Source organism: Molossus molossus, unplaced genomic scaffold (genome assembly GCF_014108415.1).
Source record: "Molossus molossus isolate mMolMol1 unplaced genomic scaffold, mMolMol1.p scaffold_m16_p_16, whole genome shotgun sequence".
NCBI lineage: Eukaryota > Metazoa > Chordata > Mammalia > Chiroptera > Molossidae > Molossus > Molossus molossus.
Genome location: NW_023425351.1, coordinates 37,975,877 through 37,997,035, shown reverse-complemented (window position 1 = coordinate 37,997,035; position 21,159 = coordinate 37,975,877). Strand labels below are relative to the sequence as shown.

General features: G+C 38.2%; 1 protein-coding gene across 5 annotated transcripts in view; it reads left to right on the top strand.

Annotated features, from left to right (window-relative positions):
- RAD54B (RAD54 homolog B) overlaps nt 1-21,159 on the top strand; it is a 97,908-nt gene that overhangs the window by 64,905 nt on the left and 11,844 nt on the right. For all 5 annotated transcript variants that reach the window (XM_036263964.1, XM_036263966.1, XM_036263965.1 and 2 more), the window contains 6 exons: nt 1,850-2,012; nt 5,095-5,320; nt 5,600-5,807; nt 12,901-13,040; nt 18,387-18,677; nt 20,768-20,943. In XM_036263964.1, the coding sequence (XP_036119857.1) occupies nt 1,850-2,012; nt 5,095-5,320; nt 5,600-5,807; nt 12,901-13,040; nt 18,387-18,677; nt 20,768-20,943 (1,204 nt within the window). The remainder of the gene's footprint in view (nt 1-1,849; nt 2,013-5,094; nt 5,321-5,599; nt 5,808-12,900; nt 13,041-18,386; nt 18,678-20,767; nt 20,944-21,159) is intronic.

The window sequence follows — 21,159 nt, the reverse complement described above, 5'->3', positions numbered from 1 at the left end:
CATGAGAGATTTTGTTTGCATTATATGATGCCTCACTGTGAAGGTAGAGGGGCATCTTAAAATTTGGTGTCCCGTTATCATGGTGGCTTTCTCTCTCTTGAAGATGGGCACTTTGTTGGATGATTCTGTCCTTCTTGCTTGAGCACTGTATGCTCTTTATCTTTTCTTTTTCCCCTTTGTCCTTTTAAAAAGATAGAAAAAATGGGGCTATATTTTTGGTTGGAAATGCACAAGGAATGCACTCTTGCTTTTGCTACTGGGATATGGAGGAAGGTCATGTATTAAGTTTTCCATTTTCACGCCTTAATACCCTACCTGCCAGGAATTAACCTCAAAATTGAGAGTTTAGTTCTTTTTACTTGCTCAGAAACCTAGAAAGATCTACAGAAAACGTTTCTCAGGGTAATTGCTAATGGTAAATGCGACTTAACTTTCATTCCTGTGACCATCTATTTCCTCATTGATGGATACTTATTTAATCTACTGGAACATATTTTTTATATTCCCCTTTCATCTCCTGTCCTTCTGTCTTTTTCTTTTCATTTCTCTATTATTATTATTATTTTTTCAGATAGAAGGGGAGGGAGAGAGGAAGAGAGAGAGAGAAAGAGAAACATTGATGTGAAAGGGACACATCGAGTGATTGCCACCCGCACGACCCAACCAGGGCTGGGGACAAACTGCAACTGAAATGCATACCCTTAGCGGGAACCAAACCCGGGTCTCTCTGGACTGCAGGCCGATGCTCTAATCACTGAACCAAACCGGCCAGGGCTCATTTCTCTATATTTAAAATATTTCATTTTTAACTATGGTGTATAATATATAAATATATTCAAAAATTAATTTTGATGAGTTTATTAAATGACTTCAGACTTATCATTTGAGTCCTCCTATCTAGTTATATTTGATTTTGTATTTTGGTGGTATTTTAATAAATCTTTAAAATTGTATTAGCATATATCTAAAGAATTACATTATTATTTTATGGTTACTTCATGCTGCTTTCTGAAGATTTTTGACATTCATGAATGTAGTAATTAATTTGAAGTAAATAGTGGGGGTGAAGTCAATGGAAAATTCTTAATTCTTCTGATTAATAGGAAGTAGTGGTCATTGTTAGTAAGTACAGTACTGAAAATAAAGGGATCCTTTATGTTAACTTTAGGGAACCTTTCCAGAATAAGAAGCTGTGAGCATTAGCAAGTGTATCTTGGCAAAATTCCAACCTATGCTTTCTGCTGGAAATCGTTCTCTTTGCTTTGAGTACTGAACTATTAATTTTTTTTTTATCCTCACCCGAGGACATTTTTGCATTTATCTTTAGATAGAGCGGGAGGGAGAGAGGGAGGAAGAGAGAGAGAGAAGCATCGATGTGAGAGAGTCACATTGACTGGTTGCCACCCACGTGACCTCAATGGGGACTGGGGACAAACTGCAACTGAGGTACGTGCCCTTAGCGGGAACCAAACCCGGTCTCTCTGATCCGTGGGCCTACGCGCTAACTGCTGAGCCAAACCGGCCAGGGCTGAACTATTAAATTTTGTGGCTTAGTGAATTTCTTATTAGATAGTAGTGAATTTCACTGGTTTAGAGCATTTTGAATATATGAAGTTTGGAGAACTCTTTGTAATTCTTTGCATGAAACCTTACATCAATAAGGCATAAGATTTTATTTTTAAATTTGGTACCTTTGCTTAGCATTAGTGTTACTAAATTTGAAGTTTTGTTTTTTCCACAAATGATGGCAAGCAGTTCTATCTTATGAATAATTAAAGCACGATAATGTAGTTGCTAACAAAGAGAAATTGCAATTCATTTATAATTATTGTTTTACCTTTTTCTTAAGATTCCCTTGTTATGCCACGACCAGATAATAATCATCAGTGGATGTTCAATAAGAACTGTTTCCCTGTTGTGGATGTTGTAATAGATCCTCACCTTGTATGCCATCTTCGACCACATCAGAAAGAAGGAATCATATTCCTTTATGAATGTGTGATGGGAATGAGGTAGGAAAATAAATTAGTTGTTGAGTCTAATCTGAGTTTTGATTTAGCCTGTAACATAGTGGTTTTCTAGGACGAGTCTGATAGAATGATTCTCAGAGGGTCCGTTATGAATTTAGTTGGAATGATGAGTGATACTTAATGTGTACATTTATTTCAAAAGTGGTTCTTGATAGATACCATATACTAGCCATTTTGCTAGAAGCTGGGCATACAGGCATCAGGATCATAGCCCTAGGAGCTGGGCACACAAAAGTCAGGACCATGGTCCTCACTCTTTATTTGAAGAAACAAATAAATACAGTCAGCCTTAATGTGATACAATAAGAGTTCACTAGTATGATAAAGGGGTACGGGTGCAAAATGGAAGAAGCCTTAATTCTCCTTATGAGAATTTTAGTAAAAGGTTTTCTTCTTATCTCACCTCTACTTAAAAAAACAACAACAACAAAAACAAAAAAACTCTCACAAAACCCTGGATTTCCCCCTTCGTTTTAAATTGAATTTTTGATTAAAGAATTGTAGTATCTTTTCTTAAAGATATGGTAGAAGACCATCCCTCCAACCCCCCCCACCCCCCAATTCAGACAAAGGAAATAAAAAAGAATCAAAGGTCCCTGCTAACATCTTGGTATATTTCTTTATTTCCTTCTAGTTCTTCTTTTTTTTTTAGTGCATAGGCCCTTGATTTTTAAATTGGTCATTTAATCGGGAGTTGGAAATGTCAGTTGCCCCAAACTCTGGGAACCCCTCGAATGGTGACAAGTTAAGGGAATGCTATCTCCAAGAAATTGTCCAGACTCCTGTTCTCTCTCAGATTTGCTCTTCTCTTTGGAGATCTTATCTCATTTGGCCTGGGAATCATCTTTGATTTCTTCTCTTTCACCTTCTCAATCTAATCAAACCAAGCTTTTAATTATTTTGACCTCCTAATATCATTTGATTCCTAACTTTTCTGCCACTCCACTGTAGTAGCTGTGGTAACCAATGTCATAAAATTACATTTTATCTGGACTATTGGCAGTGACTTCTAACTCATATATCTGCTTCTCATGCTCCTTAAATCTATTCTGCTTATCTCCACCAGTTTGATATTTCTGTAAAAACAGCTCTGAATATAGCATTCCCTTGCTTAATATCATTCAGACTCTCAGAACTTAGAGCGGTGTCTCCTAATCTGTGGTACGCACTCCACTGCTGTGTGTTGGGTAATTTTAGGTATACATGTACAAGTCTTGTTGTTTTTTAAAATTTTAATAGTAGCATATTTTAGCCAGTGAATTATTAGAAAAAAATAGCACATTTTACTTTGGTTTCACAAATAAATTATGCATGGAGTTTTCTTTTCAAATAAATCTAAATAAAAAGTATGCCTATTTAGCCCTGGCCAGTTTGGCTCAGCGGTCAGAGCGTCGGCCTGCGGTCCGGAGAGACCCGGGTTCGGTTCCCGCTAAGGGCACGTACTTCGGTTGCAGTTTGTCCCCGGCCCTGGTTGGTCGTGCGGGTGGCAGCCACTCGATGTGTCCCTTCACGTTGATGTTTCTCTCTCTCTCTCCTTCCTCTCTCTCCCTCCCACTCTATCTGTACAAAAAATGGAAAAATATCCTCGGGTGAGGATAAAAAAAAAAAGTATGCCTATTTAAAGAAAAAAAAACACATATAGCAAAAATTGCGATGGTAGTCATGAAAGACTGGTGTTTGGGGGACACTGACCTATAAGATACTCACAAGAGGATAGTATCCTTTTGTCTTCTGGCTGTCTTGCCAGGTTCATAGCCTTGTATTTCCCTGCTTGGAATTCATTTCAATTTGTGTAGTGAATTCATATTCACCTTTGAGAACTCTGCTCATGGTGCATCTTCGCAGTGAAGCTTTTCTTGCTCTCTTCCTTTCACCATGGCAGGATGGATTACTATTTTCTCTCTACCACTCAATATATCTCAACTGGCATTTGGTCTTGCCTTTGCAAATTGTTGATCAAAAGTGATAATAGTGACTATAATTCATGTTTGTAGTTTTTTTTTTTTATCCTCACCTGAGGATATTTTTCCATTTTTTGTACAGATAGAGTGGGAGGGAGAGAGAGGAAGGGAGAGAGAGAGAGAAACATCGACGTGAAGGGACACATCGAGTGGCTGCCACCCGCACGACCAACCAGGGCTGGGGACAAACTGCAACCAAGGTACGTGCCCTTAGCGGGAACCGAACACGGGTCTCTCTGGACCGCAGGCCAACGCTCTAACCGCTGAGCCAAACTGGCCAGGGCCATGTTTGTAGTTTTATCTCTGTACTTAATAATGGAAAACATTTAAAATAGCTTTTTGGTTGGTATTCTAGCATTAAGGAATAGAATGACTAATACACTATACTTAGGTTTTGGTAATAACTTTAATTCCCCTGGACTTTGTGACTTTTTAAATATATACCAAATATATGTCAAAGGGCTTTAAAAACTATAAAGTGGCATGAAATACCACTTATAATATTTCTCAATTTAATTTTAAATTGTATTAATCTAGTACATCTGTAGGATAACAGACTCATATTAAATTATGTGTATTAGATTAAGTATTTAGTCTTTAATATTTCTTATAGTGCAAGGAGATATTTTGGTTGAGGTTTTTATTTACTATCAGAGAATCATAAATACAGCTTGATAGCTCTTGATGGTTAAGATTACAATATATTTTAAACTGTTTTGATACCCAATACCAAAACTGATGAAAATTGCTGTTAGTGATGAGAAGCACAGTTAAAGTATTCAAATGTAGATGTAAAACTGGGATTCATTTCTAGTCACTCTACATACATACATATTAGTAACAGATGATTTAGATTCAACTCTCTAATTTCAGATTTGTTTTAGTAATTAATTAGGCAATAAATATATAATGAATACAAGTATCAAAGATGCAAAAGAGATATGTTGTAAATCAGCTGAATGAAAAACTAGAGAAAGTATTTTGGGGGTAGAGTTTGTTTTAATTACAAAATACCAGCTTCTGGTGTTTGACTAACAAGTGGTGATTCTGGGGCATACAATGTTTTCCTATTGTGATTAAAGAAGTATAATTATTTCTAACAGAGTGAATGGCAGATGTGGAGCTATTCTTGCTGATGAAATGGGTTTAGGGAAAACATTGCAATGTATTTCACTCATCTGGACTCTACAGTGTCAGGGACCCTATGGAGGCAAGCCAGTAATAAAGAAGACACTTATTGTCACACCTGGAAGCTTGGTGAATAACTGGAGAAAAGAATTTAAAATATGGCTAGGAAGTGAAAGAATCAAGATATTTACTGTTGATCAGGTAAGAGACTTAAAAGTTTAACCTTGGTCATTTTCTAAATCTGTAGTTTTTCAAATCAGTTCTGCAGTTTTTCACTCTCTATGTAGCAGTTTTTCAAGTGTATGTAATTCTCCATCTGTTTTGCAGAAAAATGGAATCGTGGCATACAATTTGGTTTTGAGTTAACGTATTCTAATACTTAATTAGTGGCTGTGAGAAATATACTGCTTAAATTTCATTTCACACAGTTTCTGCCCATGATTTGTTAAATGTTATATTTTCCTTCCCCTCCCCCCATAGGACCACAAAGTAGAAGAATTCATCAAATCTCCACTTTATTCTGTTATGATTATCAGTTATGAAATGTTACTTCGTTCCCTGGATCAAATTAAGAATGTAAAATTTGATCTTCTAATCTGTGATGAAGGGCATCGTTTGAAGAATAGTGCCATTAAGACAACTACAGCCCTCATTAGCCTCACTTGTGAGAAAAGAATAATTCTAACTGGTCAGTGTTTACTTTTGGGTAGATTTGATAGAATTGTTGCCTATTGAACATGTAAGACTTGTCTTATGATGCTTGGCATCCAAAGAATCCATGGTGTTGGACGGAGGTCATACTAATAAACCTGTGATAATTGAGCCTTGATAGGATTGAACGTTCAAATTCGTATGTAATTTTCTGCAACTCAGATTTTAGGATTTTGAGGATTGTAGGAGATGGGGTTGGACTGTATGTGCTTAATTCCCAGGTCTTATATTTACAGCTGTACAACTTAGGGCAAGTTATTTATCTTCTCTGTGCCTCAGTTTTCTCATCTGTGAAATAGGGATAATAATACCATCTACTTCATAGAGTTGTGAAGGTAAAGAAGTTAATCCATGTAAAAAAATTCTTGGAAGACTACCTGACACATGGTGTTTTATAAAATATCTGTTATTTTTATATTATGTATGTGCTACATACACATATAGTTTACTGCTAGCCAAGGTTTCTGGTCTACACTGTTGAGAAAGGTGGGATGGACTGTCCTTTGCTACCCACTCCTTTTTAGCTTAAGGCTTACACTAGAATCAGGCCTGAGTAGATCAGTGTAGCTTTTTTTTTTATTATCCATTTTTTGTTCAGATAGAGTGGGAGGGGAAGAGAGAGAGAGAAAGAAACATTGATGTGAAAGGGACACATCGAGTGGTCGCTACCCACATGACCCATCCAGGGCCAGGGACAAACTGCAACTGAGGTACAATGCCCTTAGTGGAAACCGAACCGGGCCTCTCTGGACCGCAGGCCAACGCTCTAACTGCTGAGCCAAACTGGCCAGGGCCAATGTAGCTTTTATTCCACACCTCACTTTGATCTTGTGTGGCCTTTTCAGTGGCTGTTCTGGCAGAAGAAAGAGGGTTCTGTTTATGACTAATATTTACAGCCTTCCATTTTCTACTCAAGGCTTCGTTTCCCTGTCATCTCAGTTCTTTTGGAAGTAATGGTCAGGGCATGGCAGTCCCTGTCATGATCTCTTGTATCATTTTGTCCCTCTTGTGTCCTTTATGCACCATCAGTACTCTTTGAAGTTAAAATGAGGAGAGGGAAGGGTGTGTGACCAATAGCTTATTCCTCCACTCAGCATCTTTAGAGTAGAAGTGTGCCCTGGAGCAACAGAGAAAACTTCCCCTCTTTTGTTCTTTCTGAGTTGGGGTGGGGAGGGTAACCTATCTTTAAGTAATTCATGGTCATTTGACTTTGTGTAGAAGGATTGTATTAACCATTACCAAAAGTGACTTTTAAAACTATCTATGCTTTTGTCCAGCCAGTGTGGCTCAGTGGTTGAGCATCAGCCTATGCACCAAGAGGTCGCCTGTTCGATTCCCGGTTAGGACACATGCCCAGGTTCTGGGCCTGATCCCCAGTGGGGGGCATGCAGGAGGCGGCCAGTCGATGTTCTCTCTTATCAATGTTTCTATCTGTCTCTTCTCTCATTTCCTCTCTCTCTAAAATGAATAAAGAAAACAGGAATTAAAGAAAAAAAAGCTAGCTTTTAAAAAAAATAAATAAAACTATGCTTTTTAAAAAATGATTTTGAGAAACGTTGAATGACCTTTATGTTCTTCAGATTTAGTCATTTAAAGATTATAAACATAAAAAGGACAAGGATGGAATCTCTTAATTATTTATATCTCCAAGATTTAGTAGATGCTCAACAAATGTTTGCCATTGATAATAGTAACGTGGAACCCAGAGAAGAGAAAAACTAGTGTTGTGTATTTATAAAAGGCTATTTTTTTTTTTTTTAATCCTCATCCGAGGACATTTTTCCATTTTTTGTACAGACAGTGTGGGAAGGAGAGAGAGGAAGAGAGAGAGAGGGAAACATCGATGTGAAAGGGACACATCGAGTGGCTGCCACCCGCACGACCAACCAGGGCTGGGGACAAACTGCAACCGAGGTACATGCCCTTAGCGGGAACCGAACCCGGGTCTCTCCGGACCGCAGGTGGACGCTCTAACCGCTGAGCCAAACTGGCCAGGGCTATAAAAGGCTATTTTAAAGAAAAAAATGAGTTGAGGAAATGGAACACTTAGTCTAGTGGTTTATGTGTCTTTGATTGTTTGAAGAACTGAGTGGATTCTTTCTATTTGATACTTCAAGTTGCAGTTAAACTTCTTGGCTGCCCTTTGATTTTGAAACTACAAGGCTAGAAAAGTAAAGGAAAAAAGATTTAGTTGAATTTAGTTATGTTACTGGACTAAAAAGGGTACGTTTGCCTGCATGCATCCAAGCCTAAAACGACATGAACAGGAGTTTGCAGCAAAGAAAGTAAGGGCTTATTTTTAGGAAGTGTTCCACGCCTGGAGACAGGTGATCTAATGCCCAAAGACCTGGCTCCTCGATGGTTTCCAGAGAACGGGTTTATAGGAGAAAAATCATTAATCATGGTGACTAAGGGAGTCAGAGTCATGGTCAGAGTCTACTGTTCCTCGCTAAGGTAGGGGGTAGTGGATCAGTGCATCTGGTCCTGATGTCAGCCATAGTGTTGCTGCCTCCGGTTTTGTTTCTTTTCTGGGCCTAGAGCTGAGAAACCACTGAGGCCTAAATGTTATCTCTAGTTTGACTGAAACTCTGTCTCTGGAGTCAACAGACCTGAGGATTTGTCCCTAAGATTATTTGATGCTGATCAGAACTTAATTGTCCTGAGGGCTTAGTGATTAAGGGAGTAGATCAGCAAGGGAAGAGGAAGCAGGTAAGTCAGGGTGATGGATGAGGCCAGTTTGAATCAAAAGGAAAGCAAGGAGAAAAGGTCATATTAAAGAAATGAAGTTATGCTGTGTTGGAAGAGAAAAATGGAGACTATTCCTTTTTACTGCTCAATGTGGAGTCAGTATTGCTTGTTGGAAGAATAGTAGCAGCTATGTAGTTAAAATGGCATTAGAAGGGGAAGAAAGAGAGAAAAAAGAAAATTGAGAAATCGAGGCAAGGAAAAAAATTGAATTCTCCCCCATTTGAAAATTAGATACTTTTCTTTAGCAAACATGGACAGTTTTACTAATATTCTCAGTGATAAGCAAATACTAATTCAACCAGCATTCCAAATTAAATTTAATATGCGCAGTAGAAAATTGATTCTGGGACTTTATTCAAAAGGAATATCCTACCCTGGCCGGTTTGGCTCAGCAGTTAGAGCGTTGGCTTTTATCTCCCTAGACTTGCCTGAATGATTTTTAAAAATTTTTTATAAAGGCAGGATATTTTACTCCCAAGGCGATTTGTTTCTCTTTGTGGAAGTAACATTTCTGTATGAGTATGTACAGTGCTACATGCATATTAGGTGCTCAAAACTATCTAAAAATCAAATGAAAATAATTTTGATTTTGTTTCCTGGTATTGTCTTGCTTAGTGCTGTGTAGCACATTTTGTTAACAGTTATTGGAAAATGGCTAGGATTCACTTTGATGAATAGAGGTGTGTTAGGTTGCTAGGGCTACCATAAATAAAATACTAGACTGTGTGACTTAAACAACAGAAACTTATTTTTTCACAGTTCTGGAGGCTGGAAGTTCAAGATTAAGGTGTCAGGAGTTTGATTTCTCCTGAGGCCTATGTCCTTGGCTTGTAGATGGCCATCTTCTCACTATGTCCTCTCATGGCCTATCCTTTGTGTGTGCATATCTCTGGTGCCTTTCTCTTTCTCTTCTGAAAAGGACGTCAGCCCCCACCCTTATGACCTCATCTGACCTTAATTACCTCCTTAAATATTCTGTCTCCAAATACATTGGGAGTTAGGGCTTCAACATAAATTTTGGGGGATACAATTCAGTCCCGAACAAGAGGCAAATGATTATTACAAGATGTTAGATGTCCTTTTATTATTTTATAAAAAAGAATAATCTGAGATTTGAAGCAAAATTCTTATTAAAGACTGAAAGTTAAAAATAACCCCCCATACTCTCACACACAGAATATACGTGCATATTTCTTTATTCTTTATATATACATATGAAGTATATATTTATTCATATACACACATGCATATCAAAATATACTTAATGTAAACATGTTTAGATATTGGATTATATTGAAAACTAATATGGTGATGAATGACTATAAGCATATATGTTCTCTATATATTTTTCTAGAAGGGTAACAAACTACAGGATCCAAAGGAAAAACATATATATGAATATGTATAAAGAACTCTTAGAGCTTTTTATGGGGGTTATAGAGGAAGCCATAGGTGTAGGTTATTGATAGAATGGCAGTACTTGGGTTGAGTGGTAGATTTATGTCTTAGAAACTAACAGTAAAACCAAAAAAAAAGTACTTTTTGTGTGTGTTGGGATGAAAGTAGGGAAAGAGAAAGGGGTCTTTTATTTCCCTAGAAGTTTCTCTTCCAGAGCTCTGAATATAGTTTTAGTAAACATTGCCAACTTGATTTGAAAATCATTAGTGTTTCCTTTTTTTCTTGTCACAGAACATTGATGCTCGACTTTTATTAACATTAAGTTATTTAGCTGCTTCTACGAATTGTATCTGGTCTAGAATTAGAGAAGAGGACTAAAAGCAGTGAATTAGGACTAAACTACGTCTTGACAGCCTCTGTGACGTTATAGAATGATACTGTGTTAGTATACTGCTTTCTCTTTTAGCCACATACCCTTCTCTTCTGTTTTTCCATCCTTCCTCTTTTTTCTTCCCTAAATCCTTTTTTCTTTTCCGCTTTTTGTATTCTGCCTTTTTTCCTTTTTGTAGTTTTGCTTTTGCCTCTTTCTCGTATGTCAGGTAGGGTGATTTCAGGTACAAGTAACAGACATCTTATGTGTTTATTCTCCCACTTAACTGGAAGTCTAGAGCTAGTACAGGCTCAGGGGTGGTGACAGCAGCTCAACAATATCATCAAGGATTATGGTTCTTTTTGTCCTCTGCTATGCCAGAGTTGGCTTCATCCTCAATTGGAAGCAGGTGACTGCAGCAGTTCCAGACATCACATCCAGTGGTGTGGTGATATCCAAAGAAGAAAAGAGTCAGGCTCTTCCTGTTTTTCTATTTTCAAGAGTGAGGAAGCTTTCCCAGAAGCCCCCCCCCCCCTCACTTCCTCTCATGTCTCATTGGACAGGGTGGGTTACATGACATTGGTGGAAACTGTTGGTGCTGTTCCTAGCTCCCCTTTTCTGGTTGCACTCATCTCTTAGCTGCTAGGACTATTGGTTAAACAACTCATGTCTCCTGTCTTTTCTGAAGAATTATCCCTGGTTGAATAAGAGCTTACTCTCTCACCTATAGCTTGGTCAGTGATTGACTCATAAAAAGGGGTAAGTGAAAAATGCCAGCCTCCTTGCTTCAGAGTAATTTCTGGACCAACTTTATGGTACAATTTACACTCTAAGCCTCCCTATAATTTAGCTGGTGGCTTTCCTTGTTCATTTTCTCCCCTGCTGTTTTCTGATTCCATTATTCCCTTTCTTCTGAGAGCACTTCCTCTATAAATCATGTGCAGCCAATTACTTATCTCAGGCTCTGCTTGTGGGGAACCCACTATGAGACACAAACCCTTGCTACTACATCAATCATTGACAAAGGGTGGAACTATCATGATTGGCTTGGATTCATCAGTTGGGGTTAGATGAATGTCTGGAAGCCAACCACAGTCATCCTTATACCTTTCCCTCCCCTTCTTGCTTTTCCCATTCTCCCTATTGTTATTAGTCATTGTCTTGTATTTTCTTTTAAAAGCTTAACAAAATGCATACCAACATAAATATATTTTCTCTAGCCTTTTTATGATGTGTTTAAACATGTAGAATTGATTAGATGTGTTAAAAAAATTAGTAAGCATTGCTCCAACCTGGGGTTGATCTGTTTAGTTTTGAGGGAAGTAATCATTAAACTCTCTGACATTGTAAAATTCATATCATTTACGTTAATGAAATGAGTGCTTTTTTAAAAAAAAACTAATTTTATTGTTTATATCTTTGGACAACCTTTTCTAGTCTGTTATTTAAGTCATCTGACATTATACTGTTGGACTATGCTGACTTATATGTTCTTTTGATATTATAATTATTGAAGCATGCTAATGTTTTTTTTTTTAATCCTCACCCGAGGACATGTTTTTCATTTTTTGTTGAGATAGAGCAGGAGGGAGAGAGAGGAAGAGAGAGAGAGAGCAAAACATTGACATGAAAGGTACACATTGAGTGGCTGCCACCCGCATGACCCAACCAGGGCTGGGGACAAACTGCAACCGAGGTACATGCCCTTAGCAAGAACCGAACCCGGGTCTCTGGACCGCAGGCCAATGCTCTAACCGCTGAGCCAAATCAGCTAGGGCAAAGCATGCTAATGTTTTTTTGAAAATTAATTAGCCAAAGTAATTGAGTATGTAATATATGCAGGGTTTATTAATTCATTCCAGTCTGTGCCAACTTTTAGGATTAGTGAATATCCCAATTTGATCTGGTAACTTTGAAAGGTAATAATAATTATAGATGCCATTTACCAAGTGTTTACTAAGTGTCAGGCACTGTGCTGGTTACTTCACATGTATTGTCTTTTTTTTTTTTTTTTGGTAATACCACTGGGAAATTAGCTTCTCACTTTTATAAGTGAAAACAAAAAAATCCTGAGTTTAACTTAAAGAGCTAAGGCAATTTGTCCAAAGTCACACAGGTATAATAATAAGAATTACTAAGGGTTATGGAACATTTATTGTGCTCTAGGCCCTATTCTAAGTATAGTATATGGATCATTTCTTTTGATCCATACAACCCTAGGAGCTACTATTGTTATCCCCATTTTACAAATAATAAAACTGGGTGAGTAACTTGCTCAGGGTCAGAGAATAAGTGATGTAGGTAAGAGCTGAACCCAAACAGACTCCAGAACCTGCATTCAGCCATTGTGCTGTACGAAATAAGAGTTTAAAACCAGAGTTAAAAATTTATATAATTATGAATCTGTTTTTTTCAACTTGATTTGGCTGTTCTTTTGTCCTCAGTTTTAGGGACTTTGCTTACATTTAATCCTCTTAAGGAAGAAAGTACAAATTTCTATGTAGACCTGTGATTGTAAAATACAAACATGACCTCATCACTTTTACTTTTTTAGGTACTCCAGTTCAGAATGATCTGCAAGAATTTTTTGCATTAATTGATTTTGTAAATCCAGGAATATTAGGCTCTTTGTCATCTTATAGAAAAATATATGAAGAACCCATCATTATATCAAGACAACCTTCTGCTTCTGAGGTATAATTTATTTTAATAAATTTAAGTTTAAAATTAACAGTATGAATAAAATAAGAACAGTATGTCTGGGAAAATCATATATCACTTGAGTAATTTTAATTTAGGAAAAATTTAGTATAATGAATTTTTCCCCTCATAATCCTTCAACTCCTGTATTCTTTATTTTAGAAAACAACATTACACTTTTAAAAAATTCATAAATAGGTACTTATATAAATAATTATAATTGACAGTACTTCTTAATACTTTCCCACTTCTTACCCAAGCCCCCAAACCCCTCCCATCTGGCAACCATCAAAATGTTCTCTGTATCTATGAGTCTGTTTCTGTTTTGTTTTTTAAATTCCACATATAAGTGAAATCATATGGCATTAGTCTTTCCCTGTTTGACTTATTTACCTCAACAAAATACCCTCTAGTGTCAACCATGTTGTTGCAGTTGACAACGTTTTATTCTCTTTTATGGCTGAGTCTTAGTCCATTGTATACATGCACCACTTCTTTTTAAAAAAATTTTTTTTCGCTCTGGCCGGTTTGGCTCAGCGGTTAGAACATCAGCCTGCAGTCCAGAGAGACTTGGGTTCGGTTCCTGTTAAGGGCACATATCTCGGTTACAGTTTGTCCCCGGCAATGGTGGCAGCCACTTGATGTGTACCTTTAACGTCGATGTTTCTCTCTCTCTCTCTTCTTCTCTCTCCCTCCTACTCTATCTGAACAAAAAAATGGAAAAATGTCCTCGGGTGAGGATTAAAAAATAAAAAAATAAAAATTTTTTTTTCTGTTTTCTTTATTAATATTAGAGAGATGTAGGGAGAGGGAGAGAGAGAGAGAAACATCAATGAGAGAGAACACTGATTGGCCGCCTCCTGCATGCCCCCCACTGGGGATCAGGCCCATAACATGGGTATGTGCCCTGACCGCGAATCGAACCGGCAGTTTTTTGGTGCATGGGTTGATGCTCAACCACTGAGCCACACTAGCTGGGCTGCACCACTTTATCCGTTTATCTGTTGATGGATACTTAGGTTGCTTCCATATCTTGGCTGTTGTAAACAGTGTTCTAATGAACATAGGGATGCATATGTCTTTTTGAATTAGTGCTTTGGATTTCTTTGGAGAAATTCCAAGAAGTAGAATTGTTGGGTCCTTCTTTGTTTCTTGTTTTAAAGTTCTTTTTGTCTGGAATTAAGTATTGCTACCCCAGCTTTTTTTTTTTTTTTTCCATTTTCATGAAATATCTTTTTCCATCCTTTTACTTGTGGTCTGTGTATGTCTTTTGATCTGAAGTGGTATGGGTCTTGTTTTCTTATCCATTTAGCTACCCTTGGTCTTTTGATTTGAACATTTAACTATTCACATTTAAAGTGATTATTGATAAATACATAGTTATAACCATATATATATACATATATATATATATATGTATATATATATATATCTCCCCCTCTCTCCTTTAAGAAGACCCTTTAATATTTCTTAAAAAATTGGTTTGGTGGTGATGAACTCCTTTAGCTTTTTCTTGTCTGGGGAGCTGTTTATCTGTCCTTCTATTCTAAATGATAGCCTTTCTGGGTAGAGTAATCTTGATTGTAGGTTTTTGGTTTTCAATACTTTGAATATTTCTTGCCAGTCCCTCTGGCCTGCAATTCAAGTTTCTGTTGAAAAATCAGCTGACAGTCTTATGGGAGCTCCCTTGTAGGTAATTAACTGCTTTTCTCTTGCTGCTCTCTTTATCTTTAACCTTTGCATTTTTGTCACCGGAGAACATTTTTCATTATTTTGTTCAGATAGAGTAGGAGGGAGGGAGGGAGGGAGGGAGGGAGGGAGAGAGAGAGAGAGAGAGAGAGAGAGAGAGAGAGAGAAACATTGACATGAAAGGGACACATCGAGTGGTTGCCACCCACACAGCCCAACCAGGGCCAGGGACAAACTGCAACCAAGGTACGTACCCTTAGCGGGCACTGAACCCGGGTCTCTCCAGACCGCAGGCCAACGCTCTAACTGCTGAGCCAAGCCAGCCAGGGCAACCTTGCATTTTAATTATGATGTGTCTTAGTGTGAGCCTCTTTGGGTTTATCTCATTTGAGACCCTCTCTGTGCTTCCTGGACTTGTTATTTCTTTTAACAGGTTAGGAAACTTTTTCATTACTACTACTTCAAATATGTTTTCAGTTTCTTGCTTTCTCTCTCTGCTTTTTTGGTAACCCTATGATGTGAATATTGGTATTCCAGAGGCTCCTTAAAGTAGCCTTATCTTTTTGGATTCTTTTCTTTTGCTGTTTTAATTGGGTATTTTCTGCTACCTTATCTTCCAAATTGCTGTTTTGATTCTCTGCTTAATCTAATCTACTGTTGATTCCTGTATTATGTTCTTATTTCAGTTATTGTATTCTTCATTTATTTTTGTTTTGTTTTCTATTTCCATTTTTATGTTTTCTATCTTTTTATTGAAGTTCTCATTGAGATCATTAAGCTTACTTATAAACTAGTGTTTTGAACTCTGCATCTGGTAGATTGCTTGTCTCCATTTTGTTTAGTTCTTTTTCTTCAGTTTTGTTATGTTTTTTCATTTAGGACATGTTTTTTTGCCTCCTCATTTTGGCAGCCTCTCTGTGTTTGTTTCTGTGTATTAGATAGAGCTGTTATGTTTCCCAGTCTCAGTAGAGTGGCTTTATGTAGTAGATGTCCTGTGGGGCCCAGTGGCCTTTGTATTCTCCTTGGTTACCTGAAGTGGGTTCTCCAGGTTTGTCAGTTGTGAGGGTTGTGTATGCCCTTCTGTTGTATTTGAGCCTTTAAACAATTTTTTTTTCTTTATTGATATTTTTTAGAGAGAGAGGAAAGAAGAGGGAGAAATGAAAACATCAATGGAGAGAATATCAGTTGGCCGCCTCCTGCATGCCCCCCACTGGGGATTTGGCCCACAACCTGGCCATGTGCTCTGACTGGGAATCGAACTGGCGACTTCTTGGTGCATGGGTCGATGCCCAACCACTGAGCCACACTGGCCGGGCTGTATTTGAGTCTTGATTGCTGTTGTTACATCAGTGGGAGGGATTGACCCTCAGACTGATGGTTGTGAGGACCAGCCTTGACAACAGTGGAGGAGCTGTTGTGCAGGGGCTCACTCTACAGAGCACGATTTGCTTTCACAGGACTCTGGTGCCTGCTGACTCTGCCTTTGGTATGTGTTGTTTGTGGAGGTGGTTGTGTCGTGCTCTTGTGTCTGAAGCTGGTCACAGGGTGTGTTCAGAGGTGCAGGATGTTCCCTGTGTCCTGTCCAAAGCCACCTGGTATAAGCTACAAAGTGGTCTGCAGATGTTGCCACTTGTGCTGTGCTTGGAGGTGCCTGGGAGAGGCTAAGCTGTGAACCAAAGCTGGCTGCTGCTAGTGCTGGGCTTGGGGCTTCTTAGCAAAAGGTAAGGGGCACACTGAGACCAGATGTTATTTGTTTGGTGTTTGTGAACTTTTGTGAGATTTTAGGAAAGCCTGACTCATGAGACAAGCAAGACAGGCCAAGGGGAGAGGTTTGGGTGGTTTGGGCTAGTCAAACAGCCAGGTTGATGGAAACTTAAATGTGACCTCTCCGTACACCTGCAAGGGGAGGGCTCAACAAAGGAAAAATGGCTTCTGCCAGCACTTTGGTCTGCAAGAAAGCTGCCCTTCCAGCCCTCACCCTGAAGCCAGAAAATTCAGTTCCTCCCCACGTATCCTTGGTGCCTTTAGAGCTGCCACTCTGACACTGGTGCTGATAGCAAGTGACTCAGAGGAAGTGGGCGTAAGCGGGCCCTTTTAGAGGAAACCCTGGGAGTTCAGCAGCTCTCTGTGTCACTGAGCATTAATCTCTGTGTGTTTTCAAATTTAGGAGCTTTGGGGACTTCTGTTCCTGGAACTGGAACCCTCTGCTGAGGAGCCTGGCGTGGGGCTGGGACTTTTTGCTGCTCAGGGGGACCTCCAAAGCTGAGATATTCCTCCTGATTTTTAACCACTACATGTGGGTGTGGGACCAGTCTGTTCCTGGTCTCCACCCATCCCACTAGTCTTGACATGGCTTCTTCTGTATACACTTAGTTGTGGGACTTCTGTTCAGCTAGATTTCAGGCAGTTCTTAATGATGGTTTTTCTGTAGTTTAGTTGTAATTTTGAAGTGGTCCTGGGAGGATGCCAGTGTCACATTTATTTACTCTGCCATCTTGATTTACATTCTAATATAGCAGCTACTATATTAGAAGACCTCATAGATCTTTCTGGGCCTGCTTTAATCCCAGACACCTGCTGTCTCCAGGCAGGATGAACAGCCTGGCCCTTTACCTGGCTCCTACCAGAGTACCTCCGTCCAGCTGATAGAAGTCTTGACAGCAGTGTTTTATTCTGGTTGAAAGCTGGTTTTAATTTTCTTATATTTACCTAGTTGTATTTAAAGACTTTTCTTCACTGAACCTATTTTTTTTAATACAAATTGAAAATAGTTTTAAAATATAAGGGAAGTTTTCTTATTTATATATAAACAAATATATACATATGGGATTTATTTTAAACTTAATTGTGAGGTTCTATATAGTCTAAAGATTCTGTATAGAGAATTTGAATATCTATTTTTCTCATTATTTTTTTATTTTAAAACTGTACTATTATTTAATGAGTAATGTGTAATAATTTAGAAAGAATCAGCAGTGCTTTGTGCCAATAATTTCCTGTAGGCCTAATTTTAGTAACAATAACTTGTCAAAATATTTGCTTATAAGAATTTGCTGTGGCCCTGGCCAGTTTGGCTCAGCGGTTATAGCGTCGGCCTGTAGTCCGGAGAGACTCAGGTTCGGTTCCCGCTAAGGGCACATACTTCGGTTGCAGTTTGTCCCCGGCCCTGGTTGGTCGTGCGGGTGGCAGCCACTCGATGTGTCCCTTCACGTCGATGTTTCTCTCTCTCTCTCCCTCCCACTCTATCTGTACAAAAAATGGAAAAATATCCTCGGGTGAGGATAAAAAAAAAAAAAAAAAGAATTTGCTGTGTATCAGTTCTTTGCTTTAATTTTAAAACTATGTACCATTACAGTATTCACATAAAAGCTTACTTTCAGAGTAATTTAATTTTTAGATTATTGATTTCTGATGGCTCTCCTTGGTGCCAAATAGCCAAAACAAAAATGTAGGAGACTGTGGCTTCACTGAATTAAATGATTATGCTGAACATTTAAAGAGATGATAGTTGGTTTTTCTTTCCCCATTTATTCTGTTAAATCAAAAATCTGAGTGGAAGTAACTAGTTTATCATTACAAAATATTTAATGTTCATTTTAACTGCAAGTATTTTTGTCTATAATACTTTAAATCTGCTATTTTTTCTCATAGGAAGAGAAAGAGTTAGGAGAGAAAAGAGCAGCTGAACTTATTTGCGTCACTGGACTCTTTTTCCTTAGAAGAACCCAAGAAGTCATAAATAAATATCTTCCACCTAAAATAGAGAATGTAGTCTTTTGCCGACCAGGGGCACTACAGATTGAACTTTATAAAAAACTGCTGAATTCTCAGGCTGTCAGGTTCTGTCTTCAAGGGTCGTTGGAAAACAGTCCTCATCTAATATGCATAGGTGCTCTTAAAAAACTATGCAACCACCCCTGCCTTTTGTTCAACTCTGTGAAGGTAAGAGACTGTGAGACTGTGGCAGGGTGTAAGCTGAGGGTTCTCAGTCTTGTGAATCTAAGAGGGAAAACTGGACAAATCCCTGGGACTGTATTTGTGGGTTTCCCTCAAGATTCTAGTGTCTTTAGTATGGTTCTGCTGTAGAACAGATCCAGCCTCCTATTTGTCCTTCAGAACATGTCCACAGTCATGGAGCTTAACTAGGGATGAAATTGGTTTGAGGTTCTGCCTTCTAGAGTGTGTGTGCCTTGCCCTTTGGTACCTTGTCTAGTACTTTGTCATGGTTTCCCTTCCCTTTTTATTAATATAGCCAATCAGTTTTGTTTGGTGCTAACAAATACAATTTACCATTAAAAATCATTTATTTTTTTCTTCATTATAAAAGTAAAATAGGATTTTTGTGTGAAATTCAGAAGATCACAAAGAAAGTAAAAATGATATACTTGTTAAAGTGTAAATTGCTATAACTGAACGATAGTTTGGTAATATCTATCAGAAGCCTTATAATTTTGTATATTTTGTGGCTTGGAATACCACTTTTCTATTTTTTTATCCTCACCCGAGGACATTTTTTCATTTTTTGTTCAGATAGAGTGGAGGGAGAGAGAGGAAGAGAGAGAGAGAGAGAGAGAGAGAAAGAAAGAAAGAGAGAAACATCAATGTGAAAGGGACACATTGAGTGGCTGCCACGTGCACGACCAACCAGGGCTGGGGACAAACTGCAACCAAGGTACACGCCCGTAGCGGGAACCAAACCTGGGTCTCTCTGGACCGCAGGCCGACGCTCTAACCGCTGAGCCAAACCGGTCAGGGTGGGAATACCACTTTTTGAAATTTATTATAAATAAAGTTCTCTAACCAGAGAAAACCACATTTTGATATTAATAATAATCTTAGCTAACACTTATTAAACACTTATCATATACCAAACATGAAGTACTTTTCTAGAATTATTTTATTTATTCTTGATAAAATTCTATGTAATAGGTACTATTATTACTATTCTCAATTTTTTGTTGAGGAAATAGGGGCTCAGAGATATGTATATATAATCTTTTTAAAAAGAAACTTAATTTTAATGATACTGTGCTTATTATCATCTAAAATGATACTGTGCTTATTATCTAAAATTATTCCACTCAATAAATTATGAACATTTTCCCTAATTAGACACCTTCTACAAGTATGGTTTTTAATGGCTATGTAGTTGAAATTTGGATATTTAATGAACATAGGCAGTTTGAAGTATAGTAAGAGGTTTCTGTTTTAGAGTTGGACCTGTGTACCAGTTCCCACTACTACTTACTAGTTTTTTAATCATGGTCAAGTATCTGGGAGCCTTAGCTTTCTTAACTGGAAAGCAAACAATAGTAATTTCCTGCTGATGTTATTGGGCAGTTTGATGAAATAGTATGTAGAGTTCACAGCAACTATTAATAGGCTGTTATCTTTAGCTTGCCCTTAACAATTTTTATTCTTATTTTTTTTACTGTTGAAAGTATTACATATGCCCCCCTTTTTTCCCCCATTAACCCCCCCATCTCTCTGCTCCCATCACCCTTCTGCTTTTCCCAACCTAATGTCTGTGTCCATTGGTTATGAAAAATTTTTATTCTTACATATTTTTCTTTAAACAGTAAAATAATTTGAAAACAAAAGAAAATCTGTGAGCCTTGGCCGGTTTTGCTCAGCGGTTAGAGCATCGACCGTTGGACTGAAGGGTCACAAGTTCGATTACCGGTCAAAGGCACATGCCTGGGTTGCAGGTTTGATCCGCTTCAGGAGGCAACCGATTGATATCTCTCTCTCTCTCTCTCTCTCTCTCTCTCTCTCTCTCTCTCTCCCTCCCTCCCTCCCTCCCTCTCCCTCTCCCTCTCCTTCTCTCCCCCTCCACCCACTTTCTTCCACTGTCTCTAAAAATCAATGGAGAAAATGTCCTCGGATGAGGATTAACATTGAAAAAAAGATTTATGTGATAGCTTGGTCTTTTCAGGTAGCTATTAATATTCACCCCCCTCCCCGCCATAATTTTTGCATTTTTCTCTTCCAACAAACAAACATGAACCAGTGTTAATTATTTTTTTGAACAGGAAAAAGAATGTAGCTCAACTTGGGATGAAAATGAAGAGAGGAGTTTATATGAAGGCTTGATAAATGTGTTCCCTGCTAATTATGACCCTCTCATGTTTGCTGAGAAGGAGTCAGGAAAACTACAAGTGCTGACCAAGCTCTTAGCTGTTATCCTAGAACTTCGTCCTACTGAAAGGTAAGTGATCAGTTTCATAAACTTCTTGTAAGTGCTTGTGGAATTTTGGCCTAGAGTGTGTCTTTACTCCCCCATCCCTCCTATCTTTCAAAAGAAGAAAACATTGAAAATAACTTGTTTTCTTTGGGGACATAATCAGCTCCAAATATTTGTTAAACTTACCATCAACAATGCGTCTATAAGTTTCTATTTAAGAAGAAACTAAATGTAAATACA